This window comes from Saccoglossus kowalevskii, chromosome 20, assembly GCF_978046115.1.
Source record: "Saccoglossus kowalevskii chromosome 20, keSacKowa6.1, whole genome shotgun sequence".
Classification (NCBI taxonomy): domain Eukaryota; kingdom Metazoa; phylum Hemichordata; class Enteropneusta; family Harrimaniidae; genus Saccoglossus; species Saccoglossus kowalevskii.
In genome coordinates, this window is record NC_140660.1 from 23,480,171 (window position 1) to 23,495,657 (window position 15,487).

The 15,487-nt window shown below is 45.2% G+C and overlaps 1 protein-coding gene across 2 annotated transcripts in view; it reads right to left on the reverse strand.

The window, feature by feature from the left end:
- The window catches only part of LOC144360572 (C3 and PZP-like alpha-2-macroglobulin domain-containing protein 8), a 33,069-nt gene extending 17,867 nt beyond the window's left edge, over nucleotides 1-15,202 (reverse strand). The window contains exons 1-2 of one of the 2 annotated variants that reach the window (XM_085494343.1): nucleotides 15,063-15,202; nucleotides 12,677-12,726 (exon numbers count right to left, since the gene is read on the reverse strand). In XM_085494343.1, the coding sequence (XP_085350469.1) occupies nucleotides 12,677-12,724 (48 nt within the window). In that variant the 5' untranslated portion in view covers nucleotides 12,725-12,726; nucleotides 15,063-15,202. The remainder of the gene's footprint in view (nucleotides 1-12,676; nucleotides 12,727-15,062) is intronic. The other variant, XM_085494344.1, reaches the window with a different exon arrangement.
- Between the last annotated feature and the right edge of the window lie 285 nt (nucleotides 15,203-15,487).

Consider the following 15,487-nt stretch of genomic DNA (forward strand, 5'->3'; position numbering starts at 1 on the left):
ACCGCTTGTTATGTTCTGGTCATCAACTGCCAGTCATGTTCTGGTCATCAACTGTCAGTCACGTTCTGGTCAACAGCTGCCAGTCACGTTCTGGTCATCAATGGCCAGTCACGTTCTGGTCATCAACTGCCAGTCACGTTCTGGTCATCAACTGCCAGTCACGTTCTGGTCATCAACTGCCAGTCACGTTCTGGTCATCAACTGCCAGTCACGTTCAGGTCATCAACTGCCAGTCACGTTCAGGTCATCAACTGCCAGTCACGTTCTGGTCATCAACTGCCAGTCACGTTCTGGTCATCAACTGTCAGTCACGTTCTAGTCATCAACTGCTTGTTATGTTCTGGTCATCAACTGCCAGTCACGTTCTGGTCATCGACTGCCAGTCACATTCTGGTCATCAACTGCCAGTCACGTTCTGGTCATCAACTGCCAGTCACGTTCTGGTCATCAACTGAACTGCCAGTCACGTTCTGGTCATCAACTGCCAGTCACGTTCTGGTCATCAACTGCCAGTCACGTTCAGGTCATCAACTGCCAGTCACGTTCAGGTCATCAACTGCCAGTCACGTTCTGGTCATCAACTGTTAGTCACGTTCTAGTCATCAACTGCTTGTTATGTTCTGGTCATCAACTGCCAGTCGCGTTCTGGTCATCGACTGCCAGTCACATTCTGGTCATCAACTGCCAGTCACGTTCTGGTCATCAACTGCCAGTCACGTTCTGGTCATCAACTGAACTGCCAGTCACGTTCTGGTCATCAACTGACAGTCACGTTCTGGTCATCAACTGCCAGTCACGTTCTGGTCATCAACTGCCAGTCACGTTCTGGTCATCAACTGCCAGTCACGTTCTGGTCATCAACTGCCAGTCACGTTCTGGTCATCAACTGCCAGTCACGTACTGGTCATCAACTGCCAGTCACGTTCTGGTCATAAACCGCTTGTTATGTTCTGGTCATCAACTGCCAGTCATGTTCTGGTCATCAACTGTCAGTCACGTTCTGGTCAACAGCTGCCAGTCACGTTCTGGTCATCAATGGCCAGTCACGTTCTGGTCATCAACTGCCAGTCACATTCTGGTCATCAACTGCCAGTCACGTTCTGGTCATCAACTGCCAGTCACGTTCTGGTCATCGACTGCCAGTCACGTTCTGGTCATCGACTGCCAGTTACGTTCTGGTCATCGACTGCCAGTCACGTTCTGGTCATCAACTGCCAGTCACGTTCTGGTCATCAACTGCCAGTCACGTTCTGGTCATCAACTGCCAGTCACGTTCTGGTCATCAACTAAACTGCCAGTCACGTTCTGGTCATCAACTGCCAGTCACGTTCTGGTCATCAACTGCCAGTCACGTTCTAGTCATCAACTGCCAGTCACGTTCTGGTCATCAACTGCCAGTCACGTTCTGGTCATCAACTGCCAGTCACGTTCTGGTCATCAACTGCCAGTCACGTTCTGGTCATCAACTGCCAGTCACGTTCTGGTCATCAACTGCCAGTCACGTTCTGGTCATCGACTGCCAGTCACGTTCTGGTCATCGACTGCCAGTCACGTTCTGGTCATCGACTGCCAGTCACGTTCTGGTCATCAACTGCCAGTCACATTCTGGTCATCAACTGCCAGTCACGTTCTGGTCATCAACTGCCAGTCACATTCTGGTCATCAACTGCCAGTCACGTTCTGGTCATCAACTGCCAGTCACGTTCTGGTCATCAATTGCCAGTCACGTTCTGGTCATCAACTGCCAGTCACGTTCTGGTCATCAACTGCCAGTCACGTTCTGGTCATAAACTGCCAGTCACGTTCTGGTCATCAATTGCCAGTCACGTTCTGGTCATCAATTGCCAGTCACGTTCTGGTCATCAACTGCCAGTCACGTTCTGGTCATCAACTGCCAGTCACGTTCTGGCCATCAACTGCCAGTCACGTTCTGGTCATCAACTGAACTGCCAGTCACGTTCTGGTCATCAACTGCCAGTCACGTTCTGGTCATCAACTGCCAGTCACGTTCTGGTCATCAACTGCCAGTCACGTTCTGGTCATCAACTGCCAGTCACGTTCAGGTCATCAACTGCCAGTCACGTTCAGGTCATCAACTGCCAGTCACGTTCTGGTCATCAACTGCCAGTCACGTTCTGGTCATCAACTGCCAGTCACGTTCTAGTCATCAACTGCTTGTTATGTTCTGGTCATCAACTGCCAGTCACGTTCTGGTCATCAACTGCCAGTCACGTTCTGGTCATCAACTGCCAGTCACGTTCTGGTCATCAACTGACAGTCACGTTCTGGTCATCAACTGCCAGTCAAATTCTGGTCATCAACTGCCAGTCACGTTCTGGTCATCAACTGCCAGTCACGTTCTGGTCATCAACTGCCAGTCACGTTCTGGTCATCAACTGCCAGTCACGTTCTGGTCATCAACTGCCAGTCACGTTCTGGTCATCAACTGCCAGTCACGTTCAGGTCATCAACTGCCAGTCACGTTCAGGTCATCAACTGCCAGTCACGTTCTGGTCATCAACTGCCAGTCACGTTCTGGTCATCAACTGTCAGTCACGTTCTAGTCATCAACTGCTTGTTATGTTCTGGTCATCAACTGCCAGTCACGTTCTGGTCATCGACTGCCAGTCACGTTCTGGTCATCAACTGCCAGTCACGTTCTGGTCATCAACTGCCAGTCACGTTCTGGTCATCAACTGAACTGCCAGTCACGTTCTGGTCATCAACTGACAGTCACGTTCTGGTCATCAACTGCCAGTCACGTTCTGGTCATCAACTGCCAGTCATGTTCTGGTCATCAACTGCCAGTCACGTTCTGGTCATCAACTGCCAGTCACGTTCTGGTCATCAACTGCCAGTCACGTACTGGTCATCAACTGCCAGTCACGTTCTGGTCATAAACCGCTTGTTATGTTCTGGTCATCAACTGCCAGTCATGTTCTGGTCATCAACTGTCAGTCACGTTCTGGTCAACAGCTGCCAGTCACGTTCTGGTCATCAATGGCCAGTCACGTTCTGGTCATCAACTGCCAGTCACGTTCTGGTCATCAACTGCCAGTCACGTTCTGGTCATCAACTGCCAGTCACGTTCTGGTCATCAACTGCCAGTCACGTTCAGGTCATCAACTGCCAGTCACGTTCAGGTCATCAACTGCCAGTCACGTTCTGGTCATCAACTGCCAGTCACGTTCTGGTCATCAACTGTCAGTCACGTTCTAGTCATCAACTGCTTGTTATGTTCTGGTCATCAACTGCCAGTCACGTTCTGGTCATCGACTGCCAGTCACATTCTGGTCATCAACTGCCAGTCACGTTCTGGTCATCAACTGCCAGTCACGTTCTGGTCATCAACTGAACTGCCAGTCACGTTCTGGTCATCAACTGCCAGTCACGTTCAGGTCATCAACTGCCAGTCACGTTCAGGTCATCAACTGCCAGTCACGTTCTGGTCATCAACTGTTAGTCACGTTCTAGTCATCAACTGCTTGTTATGTTCTGGTCATCAACTGCCAGTCGCGTTCTGGTCATCGACTGCCAGTCACATTCTGGTCATCAACTGCCAGTCACGTTCTGGTCATCAACTGCCAGTCACGTTCTGGTCATCAACTGAACTGCCAGTCACGTTCTGGTCATCAACTGACAGTCACGTTCTGGTCATCAACTGCCAGTCACGTTCTGGTCATCAACTGCCAGTCACGTTCTGGTCATCAACTGCCAGTCACGTTCTGGTCATCAACTGCCAGTCACGTACTGGTCATCAACTGCCAGTCACGTTCTGGTCATAAACCGCTTGTTATGTTCTGGTCATCAACTGCCAGTCATGTTCTGGTCATCAACTGTCAGTCACGTTCTGGTCAACAGCTGCCAGTCACGTTCTGGTCATCAATGGCCAGTCACGTTCTGGTCATCAACTGCCAGTCACATTCTGGTCATCAACTGCCAGTCACGTTCTGGTCATCAACTGCCAGTCACGTTCTGGTCATCGACTGCCAGTCACGTTCTGGTCATCGACTGCCAGTTACGTTCTGGTCATCGACTGCCAGTCACGTTCTGGTCATCAACTGCCAGTCACGTTCTGGTCATCAACTGCCAGTCACGTTCTGGTCATCAACTGCCAGTCACGTTCTGGTCATCAACTAAACTGCCAGTCACGTTCTGGTCATCAACTGCCAGTCACGTTCTGGTCATCAACTGCCAGTCACGTTCTAGTCATCAACTGCCAGTCACGTTCTGGTCATCAACTGCCAGTCACGTTCTGGTCATCAACTGCCAGTCACGTTCTGGTCATCAACTGCCAGTCACGTTCTGGTCATCAACTGCCAGTCACGTTCTGGTCATCAACTGCCAGTCACGTTCTGGTCATCAACTGCCAGTCATATTCTGGTCATCAACTGCCAGTCACGTTCTGGTCATCAACTGCCAGTCACGTTCTGGTCATCAACTGCCAGTCACGTTCTGGTCATCAACTGCCAGTCACGTTCTGGTCATCAACTGCCAGTCACGTTCTGGTCATCAACTGCCAGTCACGTTCAGGTCATCAACTGCCAGTCACGTTCAGGTCATCAACTGCCAGTCACGTTCTGGTCATCAACTGCCAGTCACGTTCTGGTCATCAACTGTCAGTCACGTTCTAGTCATCAACTGCTTGTTATGTTCTGGTCATCAACTGCCAGTCACGTTCTGGTCATCGACTGCCAGTCACGTTCTGGTCATCAACTGCCAGTCACGTTCTGGTCATCAACTGCCAGTCACGTTCTGGTCATCAACTGAACTGCCAGTCACGTTCTGGTCATCAACTGACAGTCACGTTCTGGTCATCAACTGCCAGTCACGTTCTGGTCATCAACTGCCAGTCATGTTCTGGTCATCAACTGCCAGTCACGTTCTGGTCATCAACTGCCAGTCACGTTCTGGTCATCAACTGCCAGTCACGTACTGGTCATCAACTGCCAGTCACGTTCTGGTCATAAACCGCTTGTTATGTTCTGGTCATCAACTGCCAGTCATGTTCTGGTCATCAACTGTCAGTCACGTTCTGGTCAACAGCTGCCAGTCACGTTCTGGTCATCAATGGCCAGTCACGTTCTGGTCATCAACTGCCAGTCACGTTCTGGTCATCAACTGCCAGTCACGTTCTGGTCATCAACTGCCAGTCACGTTCTGGTCATCAACTGCCAGTCACGTTCAGGTCATCAACTGCCAGTCACGTTCAGGTCATCAACTGCCAGTCACGTTCTGGTCATCAACTGCCAGTCACGTTCTGGTCATCAACTGTCAGTCACGTTCTAGTCATCAACTGCTTGTTATGTTCTGGTCATCAACTGCCAGTCACGTTCTGGTCATCGACTGCCAGTCACATTCTGGTCATCAACTGCCAGTCACGTTCTGGTCATCAACTGCCAGTCACGTTCTGGTCATCAACTGAACTGCCAGTCACGTTCTGGTCATCAACTGCCAGTCACGTTCTGGTCATCAACTGCCAGTCACGTTCAGGTCATCAACTGCCAGTCACGTTCAGGTCATCAACTGCCAGTCACGTTCTGGTCATCAACTGTTAGTCACGTTCTAGTCATCAACTGCTTGTTATGTTCTGGTCATCAACTGCCAGTCGCGTTCTGGTCATCGACTGCCAGTCACATTCTGGTCATCAACTGCCAGTCACGTTCTGGTCATCAACTGCCAGTCACGTTCTGGTCATCAACTGAACTGCCAGTCACGTTCTGGTCATCAACTGACAGTCACGTTCTGGTCATCAACTGCCAGTCACGTTCTGGTCATCAACTGCCAGTCACGTTCTGGTCATCAACTGCCAGTCACGTTCTGGTCATCAACTGCCAGTCACGTTCTGGTCATCAACTGCCAGTCACGTACTGGTCATCAACTGCCAGTCACGTTCTGGTCATAAACCGCTTGTTATGTTCTGGTCATCAACTGCCAGTCATGTTCTGGTCATCAACTGTCAGTCACGTTCTGGTCAACAGCTGCCAGTCACGTTCTGGTCATCAATGGCCAGTCACGTTCTGGTCATCAACTGCCAGTCACATTCTGGTCATCAACTGCCAGTCACGTTCTGGTCATCAACTGCCAGTCACGTTCTGGTCATCGACTGCCAGTCACGTTCTGGTCATCGACTGCCAGTTACGTTCTGGTCATCGACTGCCAGTCACGTTCTGGTCATCAACTGCCAGTCACGTTCTGGTCATCAACTGCCAGTCACGTTCTGGTCATCAACTGCCAGTCACGTTCTGGTCATCAACTAAACTGCCAGTCACGTTCTGGTCATCAACTGCCAGTCACGTTCTGGTCATCAACTGCCAGTCACGTTCTAGTCATCAACTGCCAGTCACGTTCTGGTCATCAACTGCCAGTCACGTTCTGGTCATCAACTGCCAGTCACGTTCTGGTCATCAACTGCCAGTCACGTTCTGGTCATCAACTGCCAGTCACGTTCTGGTCATCAACTGCCAGTCATGTTCTGGTCATCAACTGCCAGTCACGTTCTGGTCATCAACTGCCAGTCACGTTCTGGTCATCAACTGCCAGCCATGTTCTAGTCATCAACTGCCAGTCACGTTCTGGTCATCAACTGCCAGTCACGTTCTGGTCATCAACTGCCAGTCTTGTTCTGGTCATCAACTGCCAGTCTTGTTCTGGTCATCAACTGCCAGTCACGTTCTGGTCATCAATTGCCAGTCACGTTCTGGTCATCAACTGCCAGTCACGTTCTGGTCATCAACTGCCAGTCACGATCTGGTCATCAACTGCCAGTCACGTTCTGGTCATCAACTGCCAGTCACGTTCTGGTCATCAACTGAACTGCCAGTCACGTTCTGGTCATCAACTGAACTGCCAGTCATGTTCTGGTCATCAACTGAACTGCCAGTCACGTTCTGGTCATCAACTGCCAGTCACGTTCTAGTCATCAACTGCCAGTCGCGTTCTGGTCATCAACTGCTTGTTATGTTCTGGTCATCAACTGCCAGTCACGTTCTGGTCATCAACTATCAACTACCTCAAATAAAGAAAATTAAATATATATTTTTGTGAGTTGAACATGGCTAATAACTAATAACTAATTTGCATAAAACAAAAGTGTGTGTTTTAAAAAAATATGGCTAAGTAAGGTTACTAGAAAGTATTACAAGCCATCCACTGTCATTATAAAGTAAAAATAAATGTTATTGATCAGTTATAAATGGATCTTATTCATGCTCACTGAAGTACTAGGATGTAAGACCTGAAGGGGTCACACATAAAACCAGGATGTATGACCTAACAGGGTTACACATAAAACCAGGATGTATGACCTGAAGGGTCGGGCATTGCACCAGGATGTATGACCTGACAGGGTCATTCATAGTACCAGGATGTATGACCTTATGGGGTCACATGTAGCAACAGGATGTATGACCTGACGGGGTCATGCATAGCAACAGGATGTATGACCTGACGGGGTCATGCATAGCACCAGGGTGTATGACCTGAAGGGGTCATTCATAGTACCAGGATGTATGACCTTATGGGGTCACACATAGCAACAGGATGTATGACCTGAAGGGGTCACACATAGCACCAGTATGTATGATCTGAAGGAGTCATGCATAGCATCAGGATGTATGACCTGAAGGGGTCATGCATAGCACCAGGATGTATGACCTGAAGGGCTCACACACAGCACCAGTATGTATGATCTGAAGGAGTCGTGCATAGCACCAGGATGTATGACCTGAAGGGGTCACACATAGCACCAGTATGTATGATCTGAAGAAGTCGTGCATAGCACCAGAATGTATGGCCTGAAGGGGTCATGCATAGCACCAGGATGTATGATCTGAAGGGGTCACACATAGCATCAGTATGTATGACCTGAAGGGGTCACAGATAGCACCAGGATGTATGACCTGAAGGGGTCACACATAGCACCAGTATGTATGATCTGAAGAAGTCGTGCATAGCACCAGGATGTATGGCCTGAAGGGGTCATGCATAGCACCAGGATGTATGATCTGAAGGGGTCATGCATAGCACCAGGATGTATGATCTGAAGGGGTTACACATAGCACCAGGATGTATGACCTGAAGGGGTCACAGATAGCACCAGGGTGTATGATCTGAAGGAGTCGTGCATAGCACCAGGATGTATGACCTGAAGGGGTCACACATAGCACCAGTATGTATGATCTGAAGGGGTCACAGATAGCACCAGGGTGTATGATCTGAAAGAGTCGTGCATAGCACCAGGATGTATGACCTGAAGGGGTCACACATAGCACCAGTATGTATGATCTGAAGAAGTCGTGCATAGCACCAGGATGTATGGCCTGAAGGGGTCATGCATAGCACCAGGATGTATGACCTGAAGGGGTCACACATAGCACCAGTATGTATGATCTGAAGGGGTCATGCATAGCATCAGGATGTATGACCTGAAGGGGTCATGCATAGCATCAGGATGTATGACCTGAAGGGGTCACACATAGCACCATTATGTATGATCTGAAGGGGTCATGCATAGCATCAGAATGTACGACCTGAAGGGGTCATGCATAGCACCATTATGTATGATCTGAAAGGGTCATGCATAGCATCAGGATGTATGACCTGAAGGGGTCATGCATAGCACCAGTATGTATGACCTGAAGGGCTCACACATAGCACCAGTATGTATGATCTGAAGGAGTCGTGCATAGCACCAGGATGTATGACCTGAAGGGGTCACACATAGCACAAGTATGTATGATCTGAAGGGGTCACACATAGCACCAGTATGTATGATCTGAAGGAGTCGTGCATAGCACCAGGATGTATGACCTGAAGGGGTCACACATAGCACCAGTATGTATGACCTGAAGGGGTCACAGATAGCACCAGGATGTATGACCTGAAGGGGTCACAGATAGCACCAGGATGTATGATCTGAAGGAGTTGTGCATAGCACCAGGATGTATGACCTGAAGGGGTCACACATAGCACAAGTATGTATGATCTGAAGGGGTCACACATAGCACCAGTATATATAATCTGAAGGAGTCGTGCATAGCACCAGGATGTATGACCTGAAGGGGTCACACATAGCACCAGTATGTATGACCTGAAGGGGTCACAGATAGCACCAGGATGTATGACCTGAAGGGGTCACAGATAGCACCAGTATGTATGATCTGAAGGAGTTGTGCATAGCACCAGGATGTACAGTACTCATTCCGCCCAACCTTCCGCTTTTATCGCTTTTTTTCCGACCGCTTATCGCTTAATTTCCGACCGCTCGCTGCTTTCCGACCGGAAACCGACCGCTTTTTTTCCGCTCGCTCGCGTTCGCTTTTGTTCGCTCGCTCGCTCCTACTATGACTGGCTTTAGATACACCGTCCGCTTGCCAACCGACCGCTGGAGTAACAATGATCGTACATTGTATGTATAAACTTAAGTTTTTATTCGTAATAAATTTAGGTTTTAATGACGATTCAAAATACAACGCCTATTGCTTCTCTGTTTTGGAAAAAAGACGCCTTCAAATCACTTGACACATTGTAACGTTTGCTATGCAAGTCGAACTGTGACCTGTATTTACATATTTACGTCCTTGTGTGTGTAGTTCAAGCAGCTATATGACTGGTCAATCGCGATATTATTGAGTACTAGTATTTGTGTGTTGTGTGTGTGTGTGTTTCAGTGTGATTTTGACTAAATTTATTCCGAACGGCGCTCAAAATAATTTGACACTTTGTTATTTGCGACGCAACTCACATTATGACTCTTACTCAATTTGCACAAGTAATACGAATGCTGTAGTTCAGAAAATCTATTGGTTAACTTTTGATCGTGTCTGGGTGCGCAAAACAAAACTGCACATATAATTATCGCATAGCTGAATTTCTACAAATCAATTGGACTTAAACTACTAGTATAATGACTGTGACGATTAATCGCTTGTCTGAGTACATGCGACGACGAATTATTGGATTGGCAGCAGCCGGACGAAAAATGAAAGAGATCTCGGAACAGTTAATTTGTTGAGGAAAACAAAACAAACGCAGCCAGTGATACATTTTGAAAACAAAAATACAAAATAAACGCAATCAGAGGCGCCGACCACGCGCGTTGGAAATAAATAAAACATCTGTTTTAGTATGTTGTGACAGTGTCACCAAACTCTTTTACTCGCGCAATATAATTATGTTATTTCCCAAAGCACTTATATTTAATACATTGACGAAAAACACCGCAAGAAAAATGTAAATCAGGCTTATAATTACTAGTAACTCTACTCGAACGCAATGTTGATCACTGTAAAAGTGGATAAATTCGAACCGTCATCAAATTCAAAATTCAAGCGATCTCGTTGAAAGTCAAAAATAAACTCGATGTTTAGAAAGACAAAAACAACAACATATTAGATGCAAAAAAGCTAGCAGCAAAGAACGAGAAGTGCATGTGGGAAAGCGATGAGTGAATTCGAGAAAAATTATGCTGATGTGAGAACAAGCCATATACCCATATACAAGCCATATTTCAAAGAGCACCCTTACAAATAATGTCTGCGACTGTGTGAACATGATAACGTGCAAACAAGGAACAGAGCTCGTGGTCCACCAAGAAAACTTAGCGATGACGCAGTTTTAGATGTATACGGCTGTTGAAAACAGAGACTCCTTCGATCTCATCATTTTCAACTTTTACCAACAACGCAGAAAAATACAGTAATTTTACCAAGTAAAATCATATTTATTAAAATGGTTGTTCATGCATGAGTTGTCGAACACACTACATAGTTTGTAATTTCATCCAGCTCCTTTCAGTCACGATTCAAGACAAATAAAAGGCACAAATATAGATAATATAGCAAATTATTTTTTTCTGTAATATTCGTGTGTAATCAGTAATTATGAAAAAAAATTATGGGTACATATGGAATACATTTCGTTATGAATTATTCTTAATATCAATTTCTAAATTATCTTGTCAAAATCAGTTTTTTTTTTCAGGGTTTTTCCCCCAAAACGAAAGAATTTCATAATGTCGGGAACGAGAAGTTTTTTTTTTGTGTTATTATTATTATTATTTATTGGGAACGGAAAGTGTTTATCGTAGTGCTTCGCCTCGGTTGACAATGAGCTCTTCGGGTCGCTAAAACTGTATGTGCACCTCTGTTGGGGTGAACATTTGTATTATTATACTGAATAAATCTTAGAACAGAAATGGTGGCACTCAATCATGGCAATCTTCCAGGTCATCGTTAGAAAGATTTTCGGAGGCAAATTTAATCTTGAAGGATTGCAGGAAATTGACCCTTAACGATTCATATTTATGAATTAATCGGGATTCAGGTACCATAGTGTTTGTAACAGAAAAAAAAAGGTTTTCGCGGGGGATTTTTCATGCAAACATTGTGAATGGTTCCCCGACACTGATTCCTTTTTAACTTTCAATTTTTCTAAGACGCGGCAAACCCTGCTCATGACCGGAGACGTCGTGGAGATGCAGGTGCGATTCCTCTTAGCAACGCGTTCTATTTATTTCCTAAGCGTGTGGTCGGCGCCTTTGATTGCGTTTATTTTGTTTTTTTTATTCACGTAATAATATATCACTGGCAGCGTTTGTTTTGTCGCGTCTCACAACTTAATGTCCAAGCTGACTTTGTTTTGGCTGTAAGTGAACTGCGTACAGCTCATGAAAGTATTTTGCCCAGAGTTCGCAAAAAACGGAATACCCTGCAAACTTTGAATCCTTTATTTTATAACGAGACATTGGGCGCAAAAATAAAAACCATAATTGTAATTCAACAAGTTTATGTAACGTGTTAGTCCGCTTGCCAGCCGCCTAGTTAAAAACGCGATCTCCATTGATGTCGGTTTCGACAACTTCGGACAAGTAAGATGGGCGCTGGCCGACATTACATTTGCAAGTATTGTATTTGTTTGACAAATTTTACACTGCTGTCATTCTATAACAATCGATTGGTCGTTTTTTTTCACAGTCTTACTATTCCTGCAGATATTCTTCAATTGTTATAGGTGCCATAGATTTACATATCTACAACTTGACCCGCCTTAAACCCAAACCATGCGTACATGACAACCGTCACCCTATACACGGTTACTCAATGAATACCATACTCTACAGTAGACATTTTTAGCTCTCCACCAAAAATAGAATGGTTTTATTTCATATTAGTTGTGTCGTATTTGATTTCACATGTTTGGTTCGATCTTGTTTATGGTGGACATTATTGCTACGCGTATGTATTATTACCAATTTTATATGGCCGTGTGATCCACCGTATTTTTTCAACGGTCGTTCTATAAAATTTTGATTGTATTTATTCTTATTTTAACATCATAAAAACAAAAATGACACACTTGTACATGAAACAGTAGGTAATGAACTGTAAATGCGGGCGGTTGCTCTGTCAGGCGAGCGAGCGAGCGAGCGATTGCGCGAGCGGATACTTCCGGATTTGCGCGGTCGAAAAAAAAGCGGAAATTGCGCGGTCGAATTGAACAAAGCGAGCGAAAAAAAAAGCGATCGAAATCCGGAAGCGGGCGGGAGGCTGGGCGAAATGAGTACTGTATGGCCTGACGGAGTCACACATAGCTCCAGGAGGTATGACATGAAGGGGTCACACATAGCACCAGTATGTATGGCCTGAAGAACAACAAATGCAATTATATCATTTACCCTTCTTCTCAACGCAGCACCTTTTCTCCAATACTTCTTCCGTGGCATTTCTGTAAAATATTAATGGAGACAATAAATGTTCTGAAATAAATATATTTTAATTCATTTAAATAAAAAGAAATTTTTGATTTTCCCCACAACGTGGTTGGTAGGGTTACCAGAACCACAGAATTTATTTTATATGGCCTTAGTGGAATGAGATCATGTCAGAGATTTGCAGAGATTTTTTTGCAGAAGGGCCAATGAAGAAAGCAGGTGGATGGACTTGTCATCGGAGATAAAAATACATTGGTTATACTAAATTTGTACATGATGGTATTTTAACTCAATCCCTGTGCTGTTTGCTACCTAATGCATTCTTTTGTAGAGTAATTATGCTGCAGTCAATGCAATGTAACGTGTTTACACTACTTAATATTATTGGCGTTCACGATAGAGATTTTGGCACGTGCCAAGATTTGCTATCTGAATGCTCAGCACAAACTGAAATTACGCCCTCAGTGGTGAATTTAGGAGAACAGGTACTGATTCATACAACTATGGCATGACCATTGACACTCAGATCGCCACAAACCAACCGATCTGACACATACCGCGCGTGGAACTTTGAGAAAAGTGGTCGGAACTATTTCCACATTGTGTCAACACAGGTGGCACTATTCAGTTGGTTTGCAGCGATCTGCGTGTCAATGCGATTTTCTTCCAAATTACATGCATTTTAATGTTAATAAAATAAGACATTCTGATGAGTATTTTATTGGTCAACTCATTGAAGATTAAATCTTGCTAAAAATCGGGGGAGAATGTGTTCAAAACAAGAAAAATACTTGTATATAGTTCCGCGGAAAAAGCGTCGAGTAAAATGGTGGCGGATAGATATTTAGCCCTCAGAGGCTAGTTATGCATCATAAGACACAGGTCTGTGCTGAATAGCGCCACCTGTGTTGACACAATGTGACATGACAACAGAGGTAAGTGAAGCTATATATGATCGGATGCTGTAGTGATTAATGAAATGAATGCAAACCGTCATCAGCGATGCATTTTTATGTGCTGCTGTAACTGGTATTTCCTTACAATACTACGGTACATTGACGTGAAAAAAATATTTGTTTTTCGAATCTTCTTTGCCGTTCATGTGCATGATGACTCGTAATAACATATAATATAATAAGATACAATTCCATATGGGTATCATTTTCCATGTTTGGGTCAGATAACAGATCGACTAATGAGGGCGTGATTTTGGCACAAGCCGAGTGGGTCCCAGTGTGGGTCTCGACTAATTTGAACACGCGTGCCGAGATCCCTTAACCTGACAGTGGCAATAATATAACCTAGAGGTGGCAATTGAAGAGTTTTTTTTATACCCCTTAATGCTTCACCAATTTAAAGCGGGGGAGTCGTCACCTACATCAGATGGTCATAGCGTGTCACTGTTTACAAACAAGCGTCTACCCATAAGCCTTTGCATTTTTAGCGTGTGTTTTTATCATCGCTTAGGACTCAATTCCAGCGCGTGCACAGGTGACGACTCCCTCGCTTTAATTATACGTATATGACGACTCTCTCGCTTTAATTATACGTCCCTTATACGTATAGGGACATGTATAATTATCTAGAGGAGCATATACAACTGAATTGAAGATAAAAGTTAGGGTGGGGCATTTAAATTTAATACTATTTGAAAGGGCGATAGTCGTTGCGCTGCACATGTGCAACATTTGTGTTGATAAACATTTTCCCACAATCCAATGCGTTCTTCTAATAGCAATCACAAGTATGAGGTTTGACCTGGGCCACACCTCCAACTGTGCCATGTGTTCGGGCAAACTGTTAATTATTCATAAATGGAGTCAATTTGTGTAGTTTTTTTGATTTATTCTGCAGATATCAGTAAAATGTAAGTAAGGCTTTGGTGAAATTTGAAAGAGCAACTAATATTCTTCAACCTGGTATTTTTGTTATATTTTATCTTTCATTCTTTTTGACTGTTTTTTCGAGTTTAAAAAATGTGAGCTGGCTGGAGCCTTCATCCCTTGTCTATTTCTTACACGAGATATCAGCCGATACCCCCCCCCCCCCCGCTCATAGGGACTGCGTTACAGTTTATCATAGTTCCTGGGCTCCCTGTGATGGAACTAGCGAACTGCAGCTGGTGTTGTCAATGATGGTGGCAGCCGAACTCGGCCAGGAAAAAATAGTTGGGTCCGCAGCTATTAACACACCATTCACACACCTATTAACACATAACCTGGCCGAGTTCAACCGCCGACCGTCGGCCGAATTCAAAACTGGCTGGTTTCGACTGTATTCGTCATATAGTTATTTTAAGACAATTAGTATTTTCCGCAGAATTATAACTGTTATCAGAAGAAATACTTACTTATACACTGCCACGAAGCGATATACACGATCTGGACATGTGAATATGACGCTAGCAGCCCCAACAAATTTTCCGGTGGTGTTGTTTAAACTTTGAACGGTAGTGCATTCAAAACACAGGCACGATCGTCGCCATTTTGCTTGATCGGATGTACCATTTAGTGGGAGGGGTGGCTGCTTGTGTTAGTAGTTATTTTCACCAAGACAAGTGTATTATGTTTATTATCCTAAGACTTTTTCTTCCGATTCGTATTGTTTTTTTAAGTATCCTCGGGGGCAGAGCTACGTCACAGACGTTCTACGTTGCTAAGACGCGCACCACTGTACCATGTATTTCTATGGGCTTTGTGCGCGCTGCTGTGGAACGCCGGTGGAGCCGGTGAAAACTCGAGAAAACAACACAAACTCAATTTTGAAGTAATCCTG